Source organism: Mustela erminea, chromosome 11 (assembly GCF_009829155.1).
Source record: "Mustela erminea isolate mMusErm1 chromosome 11, mMusErm1.Pri, whole genome shotgun sequence".
Classification (NCBI taxonomy): Eukaryota; Metazoa; Chordata; class Mammalia; order Carnivora; family Mustelidae; genus Mustela; species Mustela erminea.
Window position 1 is genome coordinate 55,794,630 of NC_045624.1, and position 25,897 is coordinate 55,820,526.

The window sequence follows — 25,897 nt, forward strand, 5'->3', positions numbered from 1 at the left end:
GGTCAGTATCTAAAGAAAGATGTAGGAGACAGACTGGAGCACCAAGTAAGTGCTGGACACTGTCTTAATCATTTTAGAAACATTACCTAATTTATTCCCCATGATAGCCTAATAAAGATATTTTTAGTCTCTTTTACAAAAGAGAGCTTAAGTAACTGGAACAGTTACAGGGTTAATAAAGTACAAACTGGGATTTCAATCAAAGTCAATCATAGATATGGATATTGTTATGGATGGCACTGTGCTCCCCTAAAATTCAAATGATAAAGACCTAACCCCAAAGTGACCATATTTATACACAGGGCCTTTAAAAGAGATAGTGTGATTGGTATCCTTAGAAGAGGACGTAGAGGAAGAGACACCAGTGATGCTCGCACACACACACACAGAAAAAGTCATGTGAGGACACTGAAAAACTGGCCATCTGCAAACCAAGGAAAGAGGCCTAAGGAGAAACCAATCCTGCCTACAGCTTAATCCTGAAATTCTAATTTCTAGAACTATAAAAATACACATATGTTAAAACAACGTAGAGTTGACCAAATCTTCATTGCTGTCAGGGATAGGATAAAGGCACATATTTTTCTACCCTGGGCATTAGCATCTCAAGAAAAAAAGGGGAATGATTATTTAAAAAGTTAATCAGGTTTTTTTAAGTACCTGTTTTTGTTTTGTTTGTTTTGTGTGTATTTGTTTCTTTTCTGTTCTCCCTGGATTTCTTTGCAGTATAGGCTAGTTATATGATGTTCCAAATGCAGGATGACTGTGAAGCTTGGAAAGCCATCCATTTTGACTTCATTGGGGTATTTGAGCTATTGTTTAGGAACACCTTATATTTATATAGCTGTTAGTAAACAACAATTTGTTGTTTAAGCTACCCAGTTAGTAGTATCCTTTTATGGCAGGCTGAGCAGACAAATACAGATATGAATTTAAAAAAAAAGATTTTCTATAGTGTGTTCTACAGAACTTTTCTTAATGATAATGTTAAGTGCCATTAGTGCAGGGCTATGGGTGCCTTCAGAGTCTGACACATAATAGATCCTTAACAAATGTCAAGTGAATTAATGAATGAATAAAAACAAGTTAATTCTGTGTAATATATTTGACAGGGTTTGACTACGGCTAAAAATTCTGAAATGTGAAATTCCCCTCCGTACTGAAGTCCCGCATTACATCACTAATTTAATGAAGAACACTTCTCTCTTCGTCAGTTAGCACCACACCTAGATTTATAGCTTTCATTTGCTAGCAATAAGTGCCTCCTTCCTCTGGCTTGACAAACAGCAACATCTGGGGTGCCACTAGCGTCCCAGACCTCTGTTGTCATGGTTCACCCCTGCTCCTCATAGAAACTTCCATGTCTCATAACTATTTGCCCAAAGAAGACAAGCTACCCGTGCAACTCTTTTTTTTTTTTTTTTAAGATTTATTTATTTGAGAGGGAAACAGAGAAACAGAGAGCGAGCAAGTGTAAGTGCGGAAGAAGGGGCAGAGGGAGAGGGAGAGGATCTCAAGCAGACTCCCTGCTGAATGCAGAGCCCGTTTCAGGGCTCAATCCAACAGCCCTGAGATCATGACCCGTGCCAAAATCAAGAGTTGAACACTCAACCAACTGAGCCACCCAGGCATCCCATCCCTTAAGTCTTAATCAATCAGATGTTCAGTATCAAACTAACTGGAGGCTACTATCTGATATTTCCAGAAAAATTGATATCTTTTAAAAAGTTGATTTAAATTTGGATAAAGTATTACCACACAGTAATGCTATATTTGATCCCCAAAAGTGATGAAAACCATGTTTCATTAATCACCTCTACTTCAGAGGTAAATAAATGGAGGCCCAGAAAAATTAAATGATTTGCTCATTCACAGTCACATAGGATCTTGTCACTCAAAGTGTGGTCCATGGATCATCAACACTGACATCCTATATATGGGGTGTTTGTAAGAGAGCCGAATCTTAGGTCCCATCCAGTTCTATTGAATTAGAATCCATATTTTAGAGTTAGAGAAACATTTTTTAAAAGATTTTATTTATTTATTTGACAGAGAGAGAGTGAGAGAGGGAACACAATCAGGGGGAGTGTGAGAGGGAGAAGCAGGCTTCCCGCTGAGCAGGGAGCCCGATTCGGGGCTTGATCCCAGGACCCTGGGTAAGGTAATGGCTCAAATAATGGTTCAGGTAATGATCTCAGGGTCATGAAATTGAGCCCCATGTCAGGCTCTGCGCTCAAAAGTGGAGCATGCTTAAGATTCTCTCTCTCCCTCTCCTTCTGCCCTCCCCCTCCACTCATGTGAGCTCTCAATCTTCTGCAAAAAAAAAAAAAAAAAAAAAAAAGAGAGAGAGAGAGAGAAAGAAAAAACTGAGATGCTCAGATAAGTCAAATCATTACTAAAAGGGAGATTGCAATGCTGATTTCTCTGACTCCAGGTCTGGACAGAAGAACATATCCCTTAAAATCATAAAACCACTCAGTGTGAGTTCTGCCATTATGTAGGTAGCAATACTTCAAAAACTCTCAAGAGCCCTCTATAACTCTATGTGACTTTCACTTTTTCCTCCCATAAGGTAATGCTGAGAGTCATATTTTTGGGTTAAGGACCTATAGTATTCTTTATTGTATTTTTTGGATGGCTCTACAGCCTTTAACTCTGTGCGTTCTCCCTTCTCCCATGTGATACAACATGCCAGTTCTTTGAATGTATATATTCATATGATGTTAGATGTTCTGCTGAAATCCTGAGACTTTTGAAATGGAGCTGGGATCGATTTATGATGACAATGGGTGGGTAAACTCACATGCTTTCTCTCTTTTGTTCAACACTGGGAGGAACGCATGAATGACAGCCCATTCCCTTGGGATCACTTGTAGGTTATAATGCCCACACCTTAGCTTCTTTAGTCATGGTGAGATGAAAAAGAAATAGTGTGGCTATAGGAAGGACCTTCAGATTCCAAATAAAACCATGGATATGATGAATGAATACTGTGACCGATATTCCATATGGAAAGAAGGCGTGAACTATTAATGCAGCAGCTGGAAGAGACAGGGGGCATGCCATGTACGTTAATATTCTACCACAAACCCCCTTCCAGTATGATCAAATGCTTTCTGGCAGCCCTACTGACCTTGCATGTACAATTGCTAAGTCACTCTTCATCTTCAGAAAAGTATCCCTTTGCTGTTTATGTGCCAGTGATAAGAATAAGTACAGGAACATATTTTTTGTGACAACGTGCTACATCCTGAGACTCTAAGGATTCTTAATGTACTTGTGGACTCAAGGATTTGCCAATAATGTATCAATTTTTGTGCACTATGTGGTCAATCAAGGAATCTAAGAGTCCTTATGATTGTCAATCACAGTAATCGCTGATCAGTCCTACTAAGACTACATTAGAGATACAGCCAAGAAATACCACCTCTGTATTCTTTTTAATCTGACGAACATACTGTGGAAAGGATATTTCATAATATGCTAATCCTTGTAATCACTAGACAGTACAAGTTAGAGCCCTGTTCCTACCACGACAGCTTAAAAAAATTACTCTGACCCAGTAGATGTGTGAAATAAGATTCTCTTTAACTCTTCCCACAGTAGTTTGGTTCAAGGGCAGAGGTTTTTCACTGTTCTAGTTTGAATTAAAATGCTGTATAGAGGTTCGTAATTTTTACCCCGAATTAATGATGTCTGAGTGCATGGATTTAATATTTCATAGGAATTACAATAAAGAGAATGCTCTTGGTAAAAGAAATAATTGTGCTTTCTGATGGCTAGGATTATTCTCATTTGGGAAATGAGTGTTGATAATCATATGAGATTGACATTATGGTGAGTTGTGAGTGCACCGCACTGGGGTTAAGAGCTTGAGAATGGGGAAATTTCTACTTCACCACCTAACTGTGTGACTTGAACAAGTTACTCCCCTCTCTGAGCCTCAGTTTCCTTTTCTGTAGAATAGGAAGCCTCCATTACACCTTTAGTAACAAGACTTTTGGGAATGCTGTAAGGATTAAAAGATGTGAGGTAGGTTATCATTGGAAGCTGCATGTAAAGAATGGCTACTCTCTGATGTGAGACTGAATTAGTCCAGTTCTATGAAAACCAATAGGTATGCTTTAAAGTATTCTCTGGCCCTGCTGAGGCCAGAACATCTCACCTAATAGATCATCCCCTCATTAAGTCAACCTCCTGGATCAAAGTTAAGCATTATAATTTTACTTAGATGTTTAGAGTATAGCCCTGTATAGCTTAGCTATAACTTTTTATTGATTCACTCCATTTAATACTGAAGATACTATCACAAACAGAAAGTTAATAGAAAAATACAGGCCTGGACTTTAGACTCCAAACTCTGTTTTCCTTGTGCTATATAGCACAACACACAATTGGTGATGAACAAAAGAGAAGTCATCATACTCTGCTTCATGCATCGAATGGGGTCAATAAATCAGTTACCCTGAATCTAGCAGCTCAGATATAAATCAGTAAGAACCAGCTAGAGATAACTGAGGACACAATATAATAGTGTCTGCTAAAGAAACAGCTAAAATGTACATGAAAAACTACTGGGAAATAGAACACAAATGTCACTGCATTTGCAATATACTTGAAAATGGGCAGGTGTTAGTGTATTGTATTTAGTTTTCAGCTGCACAATTTATATAGGAAATGATGTCCAAATAATGTTCCTAGGGACTGGGAACCCCCAAAATGCTGCTAAGATCCGGAGGTACCCAGATGTCTCACAGCCACAGCTTGGATAATTGCGCCCTCACTTTCAAGCTCCTCCGTACCTCCAAGATCAGATCTTAAAAGAGATTTCAGGATCTCAAGGTGTGACTGTAAATCTACCACACCTCAATCCAGGAGTCAAAGAGGAGGCCAGAAATTCTATGTGTTCTAGATACAGCAACCCTACTGCACAAGATAATCACATCTTCACAAGCACGAGTGAAGATGGGGACCCAGAACTCTGAAAAGTCTTAACAAACCTACTCTGGTGCCCCTATTATTCCTCCTTAAGTTAGTAACCACAAGAAGCCAGGACTCCCAGGTCATCCCTCACTCATCAGTGCTAAGCTCCAAAAGGGAACACTTCCCATTAACTACCATTTCTATCCCCAGATTCCATACCATCTTCCTTCCTTGCTTGCTTTTCTGCATAACATTCATCATTTCACACATTTATTTGAACTAATTCATATTTATCTGTCCTCCCTACAAGAATGTTAGTTCCACCAGGATAGAATTTTTCTTCTACTGTACTCATTACTATACTTACAGTTCCTGGCTTATAATAATCAATCAATATTTATTATGTAAACAAGTGAATTAATGAGTGAGGTAGGTTCCAGTTGAAGTTGAGGTAACTTCCGGAAGCTGTAAGTATATTAAGTCTAAAGCCAATTAGTATTGGGTATTTGACTTCTTTCATACTTGCTTTTAATAGTTAGCTGAACCTGAATAGTGTACTCACTAGCTCTCAAAATGAAGAAATGATGCCTCTGTCAAAGAAAGCTGAGAAAGGAAGACTGTCTTGTACAAATATTCTATTAGAAAAATGACTTTGGATCTTGTTCAATGAAATGACCAGATATTTTGCCTTCACTCCATATCACCATGGACTCCCAGGTCTCTCTCACTAAAGGTCATGAATATAAAAGAAGGAAGATTAACACAAAGTGGTAAGTATAATAAGGGATATGACTGAGAACTGAAAAGAAAATAAGAAATTCAAAAGAAGAATATGCAGCTAGAGTTGCTCCACACTTAGCACATAGGAGTCTTTCAATACCTGTTTATTCAATAATTGAATGTATAATGTTGAAATGTCTAAAGGAGAGGTAACAGGTTAATAGGCAAAGAATTTCACTAAGTTCAGACCTTGTTTTTTATTTCTTTGAATGGAAACACTTCAAAACGGTACAGGATCATTTTAAAGGATATCTACATGTGTCCACAGTAAATGCTAATTAGAGACCATATGCACCATATTATTTAGAATATGGTAACAAAATAAATTAACCAAATGATTTTGGACGCATGTCATTCTCAAAGACAACAGTTTTTTATTAGTCTTCATTAAAAAATTTAAAAATATGATTAATGTATGCTTTGTTGCTAAGATAAGTCATTGTTTAATCTTTCAAGTCCTTAATTTTACTTGTTATTTTAGATCTTAAAATAAGACCTTGTATAGTAATAATGATGCTGCTAGCCTAGGAGTCAGGAGCTATCAGTTTCACCCAGGAGTTTTGAATGATTAAGTCTAAGGAAATCTGCCATGAACTGCTTGTTATGGCTCAACCATTCAGTAAACAAGATAAACTATATAAAATATAAACTATATTTTAGTTTATTTCAGTTTTGGATTTTGAAAGAAAATGATATAATATGAAAATTTAGAAGTTACACTTTACTAAACTTTGTCTGTCAAAATACTTAAGACAAATCCAATAATGTACCAATATTCTGTATTAGATATTAGCTTATTATAGGGATGAATATCTGCATCAGGAAGTATCCAAGGTAGAAATATGACAAATGAAAATATTAATGCAGTTTTTTCACATCAAAGTGAAAAGGTGAGATGGGACAGGATTTAGCAGCATTCCAAGCTGTACAACTTAGAAGCTGACCAAAGATTCCTTTTTTCTAAGTAATTTCATTTCCTTTCTTAACTCTAAATGTTCATCTAAACTCAGGCCTTAAGTTTTCTTGATGGCTGCAAGTGGGAACCAGTAGATGATTGTATATTCAAATTCATTCAGGTACTTTTTAATTTCTCAGTACTTTTTAATTTTTTTGTTTCATTGAACTATAAATTTCTTGAATTCAAAGCTTAATGTTCATCAAATCCATTTACCTTTAGCAACAGGATAGTTTAAGTTGCAATTTCTTTAGAGAAATCAAATTATAGACCAGAGAAAAATTACAGAACAAGAAATTCCAGAAATGGATGTATTTTCTTCTTCTAAGCAACTGAAAGACTTGCCATTAGAACTTTTTTTTTTCTTTTTACTGTTATTGGGCAAGACCCAATGTAGTGTAATGGGTAAAATAATACAATGATAATAATGTAGTAGAAAATAGCAGGCGACTTTCTTTTGGTTGACAGTATTGCTCATAGTTTTTATAGGTGTTGTGGTCCTGAGAATGTAAAAAAACATGTGTAAAGCTTTGATGATGGCATTTTTAAGATATCTCATGTTGACAAAGGAAGAATTTTAATAGCTGTCTTATATTCATGTGTACTTGAAATAAGAAAATGAAAATGGAATTTCAAAATGTGTCCTTTTCATAAAATCAAAGCAACAGAAATTTAATCACAAATGAGATACTACAGGTAAGTGATTTAAGAAGGAAGATAAGGTTTTCATTTCTAATTGTGTCTTCCCTGCAATGAACATTAGACATTTAAAGATTATATAAAATTTTACATTTTGTAGTAAACATAGAGTTATGTATATATGTTTATATCTGTGGGACAAGTCATCTATTTCCTCACAACTATTATTGAGTATATGCCATTAGCATAATCTACACAATATTTAGAAAATTCCTTTGTTATTTAGAAGGAATTTCCTAGCTTGCATAATATTTTGTACTGTATTTTCCTTAGCTGGGGCAACATTATCTTTTTGTAGAATCCACAATATGAAACAAAATTCTGAAACAATTCCATTAGGGCAGCTTCTTATGAGTTTTACTTTTTCCAGGTGCTATGCGGTGTTCCTGCTGGTATCATTTGCATTCAGTTTAAAACTAATGAAAATTCACATAGGAGAAGGGGAGATGGGGAAAAGACGGATCCTGAATCTTAGTTGATCCTATTTTGGAGGGTAGAGGGCTGCGATGCATCTCTGATAGCAGGAGTGGAGGAAATGAAGCACTGATTGGCAAACCAGGTTTGAGCTGAGCATTAATACAAAGAAAATCAACATTATTCTGATTAGTACATGTAAGAAACACATGCCACCCCCACCTCCTTCTGCAGATGTAACAACAGGCATTGCGTCTGCTTAGGTTAACTGGGTGGGAATAGCACATAATACATATACTTATGATAAAAGGAAGGGGTTCCAACGTACATATTTTGGCATAAACAGTAAGTTTTGTTGTTGTTGTTGCTTTAGGGAATAAAGATTCCTTACTAATCAGCAATACCTTAGTATGATTATTAAAAATATGGTGTTGTTATTATGGCCTAAACAATTAATGCCTAGATATACACCCCCCCCCCACACCCCGCACATATCCCTTCCCACAAACTCATACAAATATGTTCATCTTGAAAATCATCTTGAAAATTTATTTAGCTTATGACTACTTAAATAGTCCCCACAATGCCCTTCTTTCTGTTCTGGAAGCCCCCTCCTCTGTGTTCCCATAGCACATGTGTCCAAATCAGCACAATGAATAGGCTATAAGCAACTGAGAAATGTGGTCTCATTTAGTCTTTGCATTCCCACACCTTATCTAATGACTGGCAAAAAGTCGTCTTTTTCCAGCTCTTCACTCTTCATATGATGGCATATGTTATGCCTTCTAAATTACTGATTATGGTTCAAAGAAGACCACTCTAAATAGCAGGAGAAGAATGTATTAATCAAATATTTCTGTTACCCTGAATTTAACTGTATGTCTATAGATTTGGTCATAATTAATCATTTCCTGATATTATAATACAAAAGAGAAAGTCAGAGAGGTCCTTTAAAAGACTTGCCATTAGAACTTTTTTTTTTAACTGCTATTAGGGAAGACCCAATATAGTGTAATGGGTAAAATAATACAAAGATACAAATGTAGTAGAAAATAGCAGGCAGCTCTCTTTTGAATGTATGCATATAAAATATTTATATGTAAGTAAATTTTATATATCAGAGGAGAGAGCTTACATTTTTAATCTGACAGAATGAAAGAAAGCTTGAGACATTTCATCCAAACCTGCCTCCTGTACAGTAAGTATAGTTAATACATACCTGAAATGTCTGCTGAAAACCTCAGGGCAACTGAAATGAGCCTTAAATTACCTCCCCATAACCACCTAATCCTTCTCCCCATCTCCCCTTTTCCAAATCACAAAAATGACATCTCTAACCTCCACAATGTGTCAGATATAGCAATAATCAAATAGAACATAGGCAGAATAAAAGTTTGAAATAAAAAGCCAGTTTCGTGTTCACAGATTGACTGAGTTGCTGCTGGAGAAGGTGCCTTGACTAAACCTCGTAGAGCCTCATTTTTTGGCACATCTTTGACCAGTTAGGCGGTCCCAGATTCTGCCCATACTCAGCAATTCCTCATTCCTCCTAGGGAATTGTTCTGCCTCTTCTACAGCTCCTCCTCCACCAATTAAGGGGTCTGACACTGCCCATTGACCACGTTTATTTTTCTGCCTTTTTGGCACCAGGAGCTTGTCTTTTGTAGGATATAAGTGGAATTCTCTGCTGTCTGCAGGGCTTTCCCCAGGGAACAGAGCATGAAACCCAAACTTATATATAAAATCATATCCTGTTTGCAAACATCATATTCCCTTTGCTTCTCACTAATCTGGTCCTATAAACCCCAGCACAGCTTGAGAGCCCATTCCTCATCTAAACAAATGCCATAAGCTCCTTTATACTTTTACAACCATGTCAAAAAATAATATTGCCTGCCAATAGTGATGTGATTGGAGTTGCCTCCTCCGAGCCATAAAAGAAGTGCAGAGTCTGTTATCAATTTCTCTAAGTGTATCAAGGGAATTATGGGTCGATTCAGTTCCAAGTTATAAATGACAACTCAAAAGCCACAGAAGCGTTTGAAGCTGGGAGCTGATGACGACATTATCATAAAAGCCTGCTCGTCCTTGCTTTTGTGGGGTTTTTTGTGGCCTATCAAGTGAAGAGGGAAAAGTAAAGCTGAGAAATGATTTCAAGATTTCTTCACACAGCAGCAGGTCAGATGGCCAGAAAAATGATCACTATTTTTAGTGATAGACCCTTAGGAATGAGTACTAAAGTGGTCCTGCGCTGGCTTTTATGTCCAGAGTCCCTTAATTATCTATCTCATTAGATGATGACTAAGTCCTGGGATTTGGTAAAATGCTCTCTGCAACTGATGCATTTTCTTGTACTGCAATCACACACTAATGAGAAGTGAGTCATACCATAGTAACTAACAAAATGAGAACCAAACACAAAGGAATTAGAAATGCTTGTGAATGTTGCTCAAAATGCAATTCTGGAAAATGTACTTTAAAGCACCTTAAATACCATTTGCCCTTTGAGCAACTTAACCAACTACTGGCAAATTATCACAGGCAAAGAGTACACTTATCATGATGAGCACTGGATAATGTTTAGAACTGCTGAATCGCTGTATTTTACACCAAAAACTAATATAACATTATATGTTATCTATACTGTAATTTAAAAACTTTAAAAATTATCACATGGAATTTTAGGAGAAAATTTAGTAAGTAGGGATTTTCTGATTTTACAATGTCCCTGGTAGTCTTCCCAAAAGCCAGTCAATCCATTAGCTTTCAGTAGGTATATAATTAAGCCATCCAGTAGCATGGTATAAATTCTAGGGACTAGAGTTTACTTATTGGGGAGCACTAAGTATTTTGGAATTTAAGTCAATCATGTGAACTAGAAGAGTACCTTAGCACAAGAGCAATATTGGTGTTTTCCAAGTTCTCCGAAGTGCCCCATGTTGTGAAGCTGGACCACTCTCACGTCATACTGGCTCTCTTTGTATATTTAATATGTCTAGGACTGTCCCCAAAGTAAAAATTTAGATGGTACAAATCTAGAGGATGCAGAGTTTCTCTGAGGACTTATATCAAAACCCAAGATCTGAGGGGCTAAAAGGTTTCTGAATACCTAAGAACACAATTTGGTTTCTGGGAAGAAAAAAGGTCAAATCAAACTTGTTCTCTAGGGTACCAACATGGACAAGCTTGTGCATGCACATGCACGCATCATGCATGTTCACACTTACTTGGACCTACATAAAACCACCAGAAGACCTTCAGAAGACTAAGAGGTCAATCTGATAAACAGAAGTGCCTCTCTCCAGCACTCTACAGAATTGAAGTCCAACTAATCCAGTCTTCCACCTTCTGCCTCTGCTCGCTGTAGCTAGATTTATATACTACCATTGCTGCCACCAAGGTTAAAGTCAGTGTTTGGGGACATTAGCAAGGACTTAATTTATGATACTGACTATGCTTTGTGTTGGACATACAGGGACAAAAGCAGTACTCACTCTTCATTCCTTGGGCACTTCAAAGAGTTCACTAGAGCAGTTCCAGCTGAAGAATAAGAAGTTACCTTGGTACAGGTTTAGAGCAGTTGAGTAACAAGTACTTTGTGTTCAAAGACAGTGTAGTACAGGTACAATCCAAGTCAGACTTGGGAGATGGATCCTAAGGAGATGTCCTCATTTCAGGTCTGGGTCATGAATTAAGAGTAAAGGAGTGGGAGTTTGATGACCATCACTCATTTAAGAGCCATATCATGTATCTATCATATATCCCCCTAATTAGTTATTAGCTTTGTTTCATTCGCAGGTAATCAAGCACTCTCTTAAAATGAGCACTTGGGATTTTAGAAAATAAGCCCCAAACCAGTGATACCTATTTTAAAGTCAGTTTATCCTCTGCTTTCACAAATGATTTTTCAAGTTCCTGGCTTCACAGTGGGTTTGCTAAAAATAAGGAAGGGTTTATGTAGGATGATGATTGTCTTGAGCTCAGGGTCAAAAAGTGAAGCTCACTGTTGAGCTGCTACAAAACAGACCATGCTATACCAGCCACATTGTTGCACTGTGAGGCTCTAGGGACTGTGGCCAGCCTGTTGAATATGAAAACCATGGAAGGACCTAAAGAACTCTTTTAGAACACCTACACATGGACATGCACATCAACTTCACACTTTTTTAGCATTTTACCCTTTCCTGTGACTTCAGGAAAATGACATCCATTCTCTGAGCCTTTAGTTTCTCATCTGCAAATTAGTATTAATAGTAAGAACTATTTTACAAAGCTCTTATGAACCTCAGTTGTATGTTAGTGAACTGTAAAATCCAAGCAGATATTGGTTATTGTAGTTGCCATTCTTATTTCTAGAAAGGGCAGAATCATAGGTGAAGGACTAGAAAGATAATCCTTGTGAAGTCTAGAATCACTAAAATGATAGAATTAACTTAAAATATGTGGGATTTCCCTGTATAAAATTTAGTTATAGCAAAATATTGCCTAAAATATGACGTACACAGTTCTTTCCCTTCAATGTCCAAGAAGCCTAATTAATTTAAACTCCTCCGTGCTTGAAACCTGATCTAGAATTATACAGTCCTAACATGACTTAACACTTAGTTCTACAGGATGACTTTGTTACTGCTAAGGGTTAACTTTAAACAGACTGCAGGTTAAAGGATGTGTTCTAATTATCCACAAAAATGTAGACATTTTTCTTCACATGTCATTGGATTCAAACAAATTTGTCTTTGAAATGTGGTATAAATATCCTAGGTCAAAAAAGGCTTTGTTAATTACTCAAGATAAAAATGGCCCTAGGGGTTCACAAACAAAATGTGCTACAATGCAAAGCACTTTGTGAAGATAATGCTATTTTCATCAGGAATATAATGTACTTGCATATTCAGTGTGACTCTATTGAGAACTGAATTCTACTGCAAAACTGCTAAACCTTCTTGTGTTTCCCCAGTTACATAAGTCTAGCAAAGCTAGCTTTATGGCATGTGACCTGTGCATTCACAAAGAACCCTAGAATTAGAAGGGCCCAACAGTTGGACTAATTCACTGTGTCGCCATCTTGGAATTCTTAATAAATTTTGAGCATGGAGATCTGCATTTTTACTGGGAATTGAGCTCTACAAATTACTTAGCCAATCCTGAAGTCTAGGATAACTTTTATTGACACATAGCCTGAATACATAAATCAAAAGAGATATTTTTGGCCATTTAAAACAGTAAACAAATTCATACTTACCCCAAGTCCACCACAAGGTAATGAGGAAAAAAACTTTTGAGAGGCATCACCTATACATTAAGAAGACATGTAAAAAATAAATCAATAGGGAATATAATTGTAATTTAAAAAATTTTAGTTTATTAACACATAATATCATGTCACATAATATTTACCACTTGATTTAGAAGAAAATTAATCAAATTTTAAATAGGTACAAACTTAAAGCAAATGAATTATTACTATACATACAGTCTATTGCCCCACATGAACAAACATATACTTACGAAATTTGAGTCTCAAAAAAATTTTAGCAGCCCTACACATCATTTAATATATCACAACATCTCATATATATATATATATATATATATATATATATATATTTTTTTTTTTTTTTTTTTTTTTTTTTTACTTAAAATAACTCAGCCGGTCTCTCAGGCTATCCCTCTAAAGTGATGTTTTGAGCTACAAGTTTTTGAAAAACACTGTCATTTTTAAAATGTTTTAAATATTAAAACATCTACTCAAATACACAGACTTTCAATTTCTACTTCAGATATAACTAAGACAAAGTATACTATAAGCCTCTTCAAAGTCCACATTTTTTAAACAAGCCAGGAAACACTATAATAAGGATAGCCTTTTTGGGAAATCTATATAATGTAAATAGAAATACATCTTCTTTAAAATGTATACCAAGGTCTTGCTTGTGACTGTCTCTTAGAATTGGCATTTCATGGAATTTTTAATCATTTTGTTTACCTACATTTTCATTTTCTACAGTATCTACATTTAATAGAGTAAACAAGAATATTCACTCCTAAACCTCCCTGCAAAGTAATTAAAGGAATAGACAATGATAATTTCTACCCCAAATCATTTGTTGTACTGATGATCAACAAAATGAAAAATAATGAAAATTGAAAATAGGTTTGTGGCAGACTTCACATGACATGTCAGCAAAAGTCTAGCTAGATTTTGTTGTCAAAGAGGAACATTTTTTTTAAAACCTTTTTTTGTAAACAATAAATTGTGTTGATTTTTCAAATGGAATTGCTAATGGATGGGAAATGATAAGGAAAAATTAAAGTGCAAATGAAAACATAAGACATCTCATACAAATAAAGCTAGGAAAAAAAATAAGAAATCAACAAAAAAAATAAGGAAACCATGGAAAAATATTACAACTAAAATAATGACATCAATAAAAAATACATTAAAAGAATTTATGGATAGCCTGGAGAAGGGCAAAATTTCTGTAAGTGGTTGTTGCTCATAACAATAGTTCTGTATTCCTGAATATTCTGCAAGGATGTATTAGTCACATGTGAAATTAAAGTATATAATATTGTATATTTTAACCTTTGAACTCTGCATTCTACAGCCAGTGAAAAGGGATAAAGGTGATACTGCAATGTAATAAATTTAAAGTACTTTTTAAAAATCATTAAACTCTAAGAGAATAAAATAAATGATAAGCTGCTTAAGAATTTTTACTTAGTAATGTTTATAATACTATAAAACAGCCAAATAATCAATAATTTAAATTTAGTAATGTGTAAAAAAATTTTAATGCACTGAATTGACTGGATTTATTTTTTAATAATGGTACATTGCCTTATCCATGTTCTCAGATCTAGCTAGCTACAAGATAATGATAACTGAAACAGTTATCCTGAATAACAGGAATATTAATGCAAAGGAAAACCCTGCACCAGAAATGATTGGAGAAAATGTTTTTAAAGTGTCACCTTACATGGCCTAGAGTATTTAAAGAGATAAATGGTGCCCATTTTCAAATCTACTCATTTTATAAGCTATAGATATCTCTCAAGATACAAAGACTGATAGGTCTGGTCATAACAAACTTTTATTTAAATCCTTCCTCCCTAACTCCAGAACATAAACTATCAAAAACAGTAAAATCATTTTAACTCAGAAAATCACACAACTACATGCACAATGACAGATACCAACCCCTCTCCCTCTGTGCTGGGCAAGACTGGGGGAGAAAGAAGGATATATGAGAGTCAAAGAAAGGGTTAAAGAGAGGGAAAATATCTCAGTGATTATAAATTTCTACATATTTGTACATAGCAACTTTAAACTGGTCTTTTAGATGGAAGTACAAAGCCACAAAAATTCAAATTTTATAAAAAAGAAAGATAAAAAAATAAAATTAAATAACAACAACAAATTTCATAAGGAACAAAAAAGGGAGGAAAAGTTTAACTTTTAAAAGAATGAGATTTTTTAAAAATGAGATTATTCACTTAGAATTTGAATTAAGGAACACAGCTAAGTTTCTGGATTCACATGAGAAACTGAAGTAGTTCAGAGGTATTATCAAAGTTGAATTTAGGAGCACCTCCCTGCCTCAGTTATTTAAGCATCTGCCTTTAGTTTGGGTCATGATCCTCTGGTCTGGGATGGAGCCTTGCTCAGGCTTCCTACTCAATGGGAAGCCTGCATCTTCCCCTTCCTCTGCCCCTCTCCCCAGCTCCCGTGTGCATGTGCATGCGCCCTTTCCCTCTCTCAAATAAATGAAATCTTTCCCCAAAAAGTTGAATTTAGTGCTTAAAATCAGGATGTAACAGTGCAACATCCCTATTCATCTTTACTCATGTAGCCTGCACACAATATTGAAATTGTTGCACCGATCCCTGAGAGGTACCTATGGAACTCCTCATGTGTATCTAAAGATAACTTAAATCACCAACTGTACAAGTATTATCCACATTAAATGCTAAAAACTAATGACATATATGGCCAATTTATTTAAATTAAAACTGTAAAAACTACCAAGATATGGAAGCAGCCCAAGTGTCCACCAACTAATGATAAAGATGTGGTATATATAAAGAATGAAATATTACCAAACCATAAAAAAGAATGGAATCTTGCTATTTTCAACTCCATGGATGGAGCTAGAGAGTATAATGCTAAGTGAAATAAGTCAGTGATAGAAAAACAAATACCATATGATTTCACTCACATGTGGAATTTGAGAAAACGCCTTTGTGGCTCAGTCATCTAATCGTTGGACTCTTGATTTTAGCTCAGGTCATGATCCCAGGGTTCTGGGATTGAACTCTGAGTCAAGTTCCACTGTGGGCATGGAGCCTGCCTAAGATTCTCTCTCTCCCTCTCCGTCAGCCCCTCCCCTGCTCACTGGCTCTCATGTACATACTTTCTCTCTTTCTCCCCCTCACTCTCGTTCTAAAAAAAACAAACAAAAAACAAGCAAGGAGAACTAGAAACACACAGAGAGAGACAAAACATGAAACAGACTCTTAATTACAGAAAACAAACTGATGGTTACCAGAGAAAGGGAGGGAGTGCATTAAATAGGTGATGGAGATTAAGGACTGAACTTGCTATCCTAAGCACCTGGTGTTGTACAGACTGCTGAATCAATCACCATATCATACACCTGAAGCTAATATTAACACTGTATGCTAATTAACTAGAATTAAAATAGAAACTTAAAAAAATGGGGATGGGTATAGTCCAATAAAACTTCATCAATGGACAGTGACAAAAAAACCCTGTTAAAAACTCAACAACTGATATTTGGTGTTTTCACGGCAAACATACATGAAAAAGACCTTTGTCCAGGTTCTAATTATATACTGGAATTCACTTTTAAATCACCACATTTTAAAATGATGTATTTGTTGACTATTTTGAGAAAAGCGGTTTTGTTCAAAAGTGTCAAATTTCATTAAAAATTTGTATCGCCATGTTTCATAAGTATAACAGTTTGGACTTGAAGTTTATTTCTTCATTTCTTCTATAGATATTCCTTTATCTCAAACACCTATGTGTAAGTTTATCCCAATTAAACCCAAAGTACCTACACCTATGCCTAGGTGAAACCATTTGAAACCATAGTTAGAATAAAAAATTAGGAAGATTTTCTATTATGTTAAAAAATTATCAAAATGGACATCGCTTCTTTTCTTTAACTTCATGAGTATTTTTATCTTTTAAAACCATGAAAAGTTAATATTCAATTTACCTGATCTTTGTAGTAAACTAGATGGGATTATTAATTCATGTTAAAGTAAGGACACTTATTAAACAGTATCCAGAGCAAAAGAAGTACTTTATGTAAAAGATGTGCATGTTCAAAGGCTGATTCCTTCAAAAGAAATTGGAAAAAAAAATAGATTATTTATGTTTGGACTTGCCTTTACATTAACATATAACTTTAATTCTACTATACAAATTATTTCTCATGATCAAATTTTAACATGTTTTCTAAAAATTGAGTAATCTTTATGTTTCCATTTCTGTCATTTTCTCTCCAAGCTACAACTATCCACCCTACATGCATGCATATGCTCACATACACTCACCCATATACCTTTACTTCATCAATTTAGGGATGCCTGTCACTTGTTTTAAGAAGGCAGAATGGAAGCATTATAATGGTTAACTTTTAATTTCACTTTATAACTGCTTTACAAGATGCCTACCTACACATCATATACTTCCTTTTGTTTGTTTGTTTAAGATTATTTATTTATTTATTTATTTGAGAGAGAGAGAGAGAGAGAGAGAGAATGCGCGCATGTGCACATAAGCACTCAAAGTTGGGAAGGGGCAGAGAGAGAGACAGGAGAGAATCTCAAGCAGACTCCATGCTGAGTGAGAAACCCAAAACGGGGGCTTGATCATGACCTGAGATGAAACCAAGATTTGGATGCCTAACCAACTGAGTCACCCAGGTGCCCCCATATCCTTGTTTTTGAACTCTTTAGGGTCAGTTAACAGAAACCATTTATAAACAGTACTGAATTAGGTGAAAGAGTCCAATATTTTGGATCTGATACAATAGGTTTATTTGAAAGAAAGGACAAGAAAAAGTCCTAAAATGCCTTTTTAGTTAAAATACTTAAAACATGATCCTTGTAGCATACATTGTCATGTCATGTATTATTTCATTATAAAAGATTAATGAATTTAATATAATTAGTATTAACTGTTCTGGCTAAAATTAGGTTTTGTCATAAACTTTTCTGAAATCTGTTGTTTTATCACTCATGTAAGTTTATGTCTGAAACATAAATTTTATTTTAAAATCTGATGGTAAATGTATGAGGATTATATATTAATTAAAATTTATATTTATTAATTTCATACTTTGCCATCTACTTTACTATTGAATTCAATAGTTAAGGCATTCATTAAATAGATTATACCAAGATTTAAAATGCAAGATGCCTGGCTGGCTCAGATGGAAGAGCATGCAACTCTTGATCCTGGGATTGTGAGTTTGAGCCCCACATTAGGTATGGAGATTACTTAAAAAATAATAATTTTTTTTTAAAAATGCAATCTTAACTATAAAACACAGTGTTCTAGCAGAGTAATAAGGAGTTTTAACTTGAAGTAAGTAGGTACTAAGCCCTTTGTTTGTTAAGATCATAGAAAAAACTGAAAGACACAAAAGAAATTGAAAAGGTGAAGATAAATTTGCATAAAAATGTGAAAACTTTTTTTTCTTTTGTTTAGAACGTTAAGCATTTAGTTTAAAAATGTAAGCAAACAAACTCAACAATGCAGCCATTCCTGTAGGCTAAAACATAGTGAACAAATACTATTCAAATAAAGGTTAATTTAAAAGTAAACATCATGGAACTTGCATTATCATTTTTTCTAATGCGAGATTTTCTTAATCTACACTGGCTTTTATTGTAAATGACTCATTCCACAGAGCTGTTGGAAAAGCTGATTTTTTTTGTCACACTGCTTGCCAAGTATTTTGAACTGACAACAGCATTGACTAATGATAGTGCTGGAATGTGCTGTTCTCAGTAGAATGGAGACCCATACAGACCTAGGAGTGTCCTGGGGTCCAGCTTCTGTCCATCCAGGGGGTTGGTGCCATACAACAGTGAGTGATGTTCAGAATGAACAAGCTGTATTTCCTCCAGGCTGGCTTTTCGACCTTGGATTCGCTGAAAGAAAATGGGAGAAGCCTACAGTACTCCACTGACAACATTTAGAAGAAAGTAAGACCTAAGTCACATTTAAGATGAGTAACAATGAACCAAATTTCATCATGCAGGAATGTGACACTGATTTGCTTAGGAAAGTACCATACTAATATTTGAAAAATGGAGTATATGCAAGGTTCAGATCCTATGGATTGCTTATGCCTAACTGAGTAACTGACATAAAGCACAGTCTTCTTTGGCATAAAAAATAAATCTATGACAAAAAATCAATAGTTAATTCCTTCGTAAAGTATCAGCTTAAAAACAAACAGCAGATTAAAAAAATGAAAAACAACGACGACAACAAAAAACAAGGGCTACTGTTTGGCTGAGAAGTAAATTCATTAAAATATTATTTACACTCACCTGTAGAAGTTGTTGGAATAAATTCTTTATTACTTCTTAAAGAACATAAGTACCAATAGATTTTAATGTATTTGATTATCACCAAAATGCTGATCACTTCATGTGTGTGCACCTCACAGAGTTATTAATCTAGATCAATGTTTCAAAGTGTGTCTTATGGGGTCAGTAACATTTCAAGAACAGTTCATGAACAGTCTGTGAAGAGGTCTATATAGAAATTCAGAGTAAATATTTAGAAACTTTTATAGTAATTGGACAGACTATTTTTATGTCTATTGGATCTAACATAAATTTGGGTATCTTCTATTTTTATTTTATTTTTATAGTAATTTAATGTATTTTATAAAACCACTAGTCTGTGACAGAATAGAAACTTAACAAAAACAAAAACTGCTGTTTAGCCAGAGATAGTCCGACACACTCTAGACTCAGTCAATATTTTTATGCACGTGCTAGGCAGAAACTTGAACTTCAACTAATAAAGCCTGGTCCCTCAATATAGACAAAAGTGTACATTAAGTAAAACCTCAGTTAGTCAATATGCAAAGTATTCTTCCTGGCCACATTTCTCAGCTGGCATATCTACAAGCCCAATAAATATGCTGGGGATGCCTCTGTGGCTCAATCGTTTAAGCATCTGCCTTTGGCTCAGGTCGTGATCCCAGGGTTCTGGGATCGAGTCCCACATTGGGTTCCTAGATCAGCAGGGAGCCTGCTTCTCCTGCTGCCTGCCACTCCCCTTGCTTGTGCTCGCTTGTTCTCTCTTTCTTGTTCTGACAAATAAATAAATAAAAGCTTTAAAAAATTAAAAAAAAAAATTTAAAAACATCATGCTGGCATATGAAGTTAATCAGCTGTGCTTTTGAAAATTGCTGTGCTTTCTAAATTAGCCGGGCCGTATTAACATTTCACTTAAAATATGTATTACAACAAGGTATTTGTAATGTAATTCCTAGTATCTTATTAGTAGAGAACTACCCTGAAATTCAAAGAGAATCCACTCAGGGAATGCTGTCCTCTCATGTTCCTGACAATGGAATCACCAGTTGACAAGGAAATATCAGGAGACAGCAACACCTCTCTCAAGACCAGGACAATTCCATACTCAACCTCCCTAATTTAAGGAGATATGGTTGCTGTTGATGTTAAAAAGAAGAGGCTGGAAAAATCTCAATATGCTAACACTTCCTAGGGGTTTACTAAGTAGAGGGCAGAGCTGTGCTTGTCGCAGAAAATAAATCATCATGTCACAGTGAGAGAGGATTGGTGGGAGACCGAAGGGGTAAGAACAAGGCAGTGGGAATGAGGTGAAACAAACTTTTTGACACTTTGCCAAATAAACAAATGTTTATGGAATTTTCTTTGTTATAGCATTGAAGTTCCCAGTTTTTGAAACCCAATTTACATTCCTAGGAATTTACATTCCTAAAAAAATTTTTAAATCCTTCAGAGAAATCATTTCCAGTTAGGTGTTGAATGATGAAATTAAACCAAAAGTAATGCAGAAGATGAAGGCAAATTTAATGATGGCCACTTGGTCAACCACTGCTCTGATCAATAAACAAACATGTTACTAACATAGGTGGCTTGCTGGTAAACACCAAATTCAGAAGCATTTACGGAAGACCAGAACAAAGAAAGAGAAGTGGCAAATAATGAGATAAAATAGGCAAGAGAAAGTTCAAAGAAATATTAAAGGTTAACATTTTAACTGTGAGATTTCAGCTGGTGGAAAATCCCCCAAGATAAACAGTGGTAACTCCATGGTCTGAGTCATCTAAACTTGGAATGAGCACAGCACTGGAAACCAGACTGTGGTGACCAGTCTTAGTCTGGCTGAATAAGGAACAACATGAAATAATAGGGCTTCCAACTCTCCTTTCTGTGAGTCTATGAAACTGACAGCCACTAACATTTCACATGCTGATACTGTGAAACATGTATATCTAAAACAATGTCAGTTCTATAGCTAACAATCAAACCCATGTTTTGACTACTACCATAAAAGAAGTTCTGTCAATTCTTTTCCCTTCCCTTTTTCTAAAGATATTTTTTCAACTTTAAATTGAATTTTTGCCTCTGGCATAACATTAAATACCATTAATAATAAACATATCTTTATATTTTCAGAGACTAGTCACATATATTTACATACCATACACTTCATGCTTGCCCCAACTCCTTTCTCATTCTCCCATAATCCCACTAGCATTTATGCTGAATGCTCAATCACACATTTCAAAAATAATCTGCTAACAAGATTTAATTATTGATGGTAGTCCAAATGCTGATAAATCATAAAAGGACACCTGTTGAATCTCGGTCATCCTCTTGTGTAATATCACAAGATAGGACATCTGGTGCAGCCTATTTAGCACTGACTTACTCAGAAAATACTCTGCTCTAGTTTACACTCTTGCCCTACCTTTCACTATTAAAATGTAACACAGTTTCCAAGTTTGCACTTTGATTTCTTTGTGTCCCCCTTCTCTGCTCCCTTATGACTCCAAAGAAGTATTTTATACTTGTTCTTTTCATTATTTAGAAAAAATTTCTTAAAAAATAATTACACCAAGTATTCTTATTCTTGATAATCACTGCTCTTCAATGGATGCTAGACAACAAGCCCTACAAAGAGGATGTACATGTTTCTACAAAAAGGGAGCAGTAAAAACCAACTCAGTATGAAAAATGTTTCTACCTGGAGAAATGATCTGGAGAATGCATGTTTTGAGATTTATATCTCACAGGGGGGCTGCTGTGGGAACCTGGTGGATGACTAAGCTGAAAATTCTGAAATAGCAATAGTTTTCCTTCCTAACACACAGGATCTCCTGGAGTAGTTCCATTTTGTGTCACTTTTATCAGATGTCTTAAATTTGTCACATTCAACTTTTCCTCTCAAATTGAGGTTCCCAACTGTTTTCTGGTATTATCATCAGCAATTTATTGTATGTTTATGCTTAAATATAGATATTTTCATTTAAGCCCTTCCCATATTTTCTATTTCCTGTGTAGCCTTTATTTTTTCATTCCCCTCTCATGATGCTCTCTTGAGTCAAAAGTCAACAGCATAATGAGTCACAAAATAGGATAAAGTGCTCTGATAATTGTAATTTAGGGAGATACTGATTTCTGTTCTCAGAGATACTTAGCTTGCAGGATGTCTTTCTAAAGTCATCTAAGATTCTGACCAAAAGGATTTTTGAGAATATTTGAGTATATTTGAATATTTGAGAATATTTGAGTATATTCTGAGTATATTTGGACACTCAATGCATATAAGGGATGGCATTCTTCTGGGTCTTTCTTGCTTGAAATCCAAATATAGGTCTTAAACACCATACCAATATAGGCTTAGGAAAGAAAATGTACAGTTCTTCTTTCAATTTCCCAATAAAGAAGCCCTGTGATGTAGGATGTATTCACTATAATATTTTCATTCTCTGTGACTTGCATTCAAGCAGTTCTTCCCTGAGAGTAGTAAAGAAACTAATGTGCAGAGTACCTACTCTTAGTGCTAAGCACCTGGGTATATGATCTTATTTAGTTCAGAGCCCCAAACAGTCTACATTCAGGTTGGAAGTTTGACTAAAGTTATGTAAAATGACCATATCATTGAGTCTCACAACACACCATGGTTCTTTCCTAAAGAAATAGTCTTTCTGAAATAAAGCCCGTTAATGCAACCTGATTATAAAAGGAATGTTCTGAACATGAGCTACAAAGTCATACTGTGACAGGATAAAATGCAGCCTACCCACCCCACCCACACACAGAGCACACACACGGCATACATTCATATCTTTTTTTTCTTCCAAGGAGCAGGGGAAAAAGGAAACAGTTCTATTCCTTCCCCTCCTGTGTTCAAAGCCTGGATTGAGGCCAGTGTCCTAATCAGTTCTCATTGGCCCTGGAGGAATCAGAACCTTTTGTAAAATATAATAAAGGGCATAAAATCATGATAAAATGCATGAAAAAGCAGTGCCTTTGGTTAGGGAACTAGAAATAATTTAGCAGAACAGATGGATTGCATTGGTTTGGTATTATTGAGGACATGAAAGGGCTCATTTTGTGGCAGTTCCAAACTAAGAGAAAATGTCCAACTTAAATTTGACAAGTCAAAGTACCTGCCTCTGCTGGGGGAGACCCCATTTTCTTTAATCATTTTCAAAGTGGTGACATATTAGGCAACAATTTCCCCTGAAATATTTCATTTTCTGAAGATATTTCATCCAGTGTCCCTAAATATAGGGATGCTTTTTTATTTTTTTTTTCTACAAAAATTCATCGGGTTTCAGACTTTGAAAGTTAAAGAATCATAAATGACATAGGAGAGTCAAAGTTACCTTCTGTTACAAATTCCATACTTAATATTTAATGGATCAGTTCACGGCCCGTTCATTTTTCTTAATACATTTCTCTCTCTTAAATGAATTTAAAAATCTGGTCTCATTTCTCATGCCCAAGTGTACCTACCGGAGTTTTCAAAGGCTACAACCAACTGTTTCTTCAAATTTTACATAAATTTACTACATAAATTACATAAATTTACTACAAATTTTACATTCAATCCTCTCCCCCACAACTGTGTTCTTTCCTTCTAACATCCCTTGTGGTCCAATAACCTTTTCTTGTCAGAGCTTTTTTTACAAAGAAAGGGAGTGAAAGAAGGAAAGAGGAAATTAAGCAGACAGGTAGTCCAACAGCCTGTGGTTCTTCTGTCAGTCACATGGAAAGAAAATAAACTACAAGCCAAGAGCTCTGAGTTCTAGGTTCTGACTCTCACCTATCTTTAACATGCCCATAGCTAGCTATAAGACACTTTTCTGGACCATTGTTTCTCTATTTATATAAACATTAGGGGGTTGGACCAAATTACTTTGACATCCCCCTTTAGTCCTAAAATGGTAGGATTCTATGTGAAATAGTCTTAAACACAAAAACCCAACAAAATATTCTTTAATTTATAGATTTGTCTCAGGCAAGCAAACATAATAATCAGAGCAATAAATTACTATTGTTGAGGCAAGAGAGGAGATCTCACTATGAAGGTTTTCAAAGGAATACTAGCTATTTTTTGAAGCCAATTCTTATATGCTTATCATAACTGAAAAATAAAAGTATTTCTTAGAATTCACAGCACTATCCTATGATAACTTCAAAGTAATGAACACTTCTGCCAATTTTTAAGTTTGTGTATGAAACTTCTGAGTTAATACTACCTGTTTCTTAGATTTATAAATGCCAGCTTCTGTTACTCTCCCATCTTCAAATATTTGACTCCATTAACCTTTGTGTCTCTACTTCATTAAGCTTTGTTAAGAAGCTCAGTTTCTATTGCAGTGATTTTTAATATTATCTGCACCTCAGAATCAGCTGTGGAAGTTTAAAAGATATTGCTACCTGAGTCCTATTTCCAGAGCTTCCGATTAACTTTACCTGGGACAGCCTGGGCATCGAGATAGTTAGAACCACCCTGTGGATTTTAATGGGCATCTTAGGTACAGAACTACAGGTTAGATGGAACTGTCCATTCATTCTGCTCTTAAGTGAATCCAAGAAACTGACACTCTACTAACCCACATTTCAAACTAAAGAGTAGTTACAGTAAATGGTTATCACAACGAATGTTGGGAAGTAAAAAAGTTCTATCTGTTCTTCAAAACTAGTGCCTCCACTTGCTTGTAAAACTGTTTGATTCAGTCATTACAATTTATGTAAAAATATTTCAGGGTGCATAGAGCAGTTGGAAAAGCACTTGAGAAAAATAGCAAATCCTATCCAATAATAAAGGTCTGAGTGGTAAAAAGTATATGTACTATATATTTTTTAATGTTTTCTTTTCACTCATTTCAAAACATTATGCTCATCAAAAAAATAAAAAATGTTACCCTTTAGTGTCAACTGCTCAGTTTTGATGATTTCATGTAACTAAATCTCCTACATTATAATTATCTTGTAAATAACTATAAATGAACATTTATTGGTTTGAGTTAAAGGAATGATATTTTAAATAGTAATTACATATGAAACAAATTTTATCACAATAAATATACTTTAGAACTGCAATTTTCAGATGGTTGAAAAACATGTAACTATTCATTTTTGTTAATAGGCTTTAATGCTGCTATTTTTAAAAAATCCTGTATCACTTTCCAAATGGACTCAGAAGGGCAGCCTGTTTTCTTTCCTTTTGTTGGTTGTTTTCCACATTAATTCTTCCTTTTTTGCAAAAATAAAAATCAAACAAAAAAATTCTAAATCATCTTTATTCTGATTATAGGCTGCGCAAGTAATTTTAATGTATTTACCTGCCTAGGTCAACTCTATGATTTACAAATATCTCTCAGAATAATGACATCATATACCATGGTTTACTCGTCACATCTAGATCATTTGTACTGCTTCTCAAGGCTGCCATATCCTTTAGAAACAATTCACAAGACTCCCTTACTGCTTTGTGGTTAGATTCTAAGACACAAACACACACACAAAAAAAAATGTTTTGCCGGGACGCCTGGGTGGCTC

The 25,897-nt window shown here is 35.2% G+C and overlaps 1 protein-coding gene across 11 annotated transcripts in view; it reads right to left on the bottom strand.

Annotated features, from left to right (window-relative positions):
- HDAC9 (histone deacetylase 9) overlaps nt 1–25,897 on the bottom strand; it is a 923,925-nt gene that overhangs the window by 244,781 nt on the left and 653,247 nt on the right. For all 11 annotated transcript variants that reach the window (XM_032304495.1, XM_032304501.1, XM_032304493.1 and 8 more), the window contains 2 exons: nt 18,841–18,961; nt 13,014–13,063 (listed from right to left, as the gene is read on the bottom strand). In XM_032304495.1, the coding sequence (XP_032160386.1) occupies nt 13,014–13,063; nt 18,841–18,961 (171 nt within the window). The remainder of the gene's footprint in view (nt 1–13,013; nt 13,064–18,840; nt 18,962–25,897) is intronic.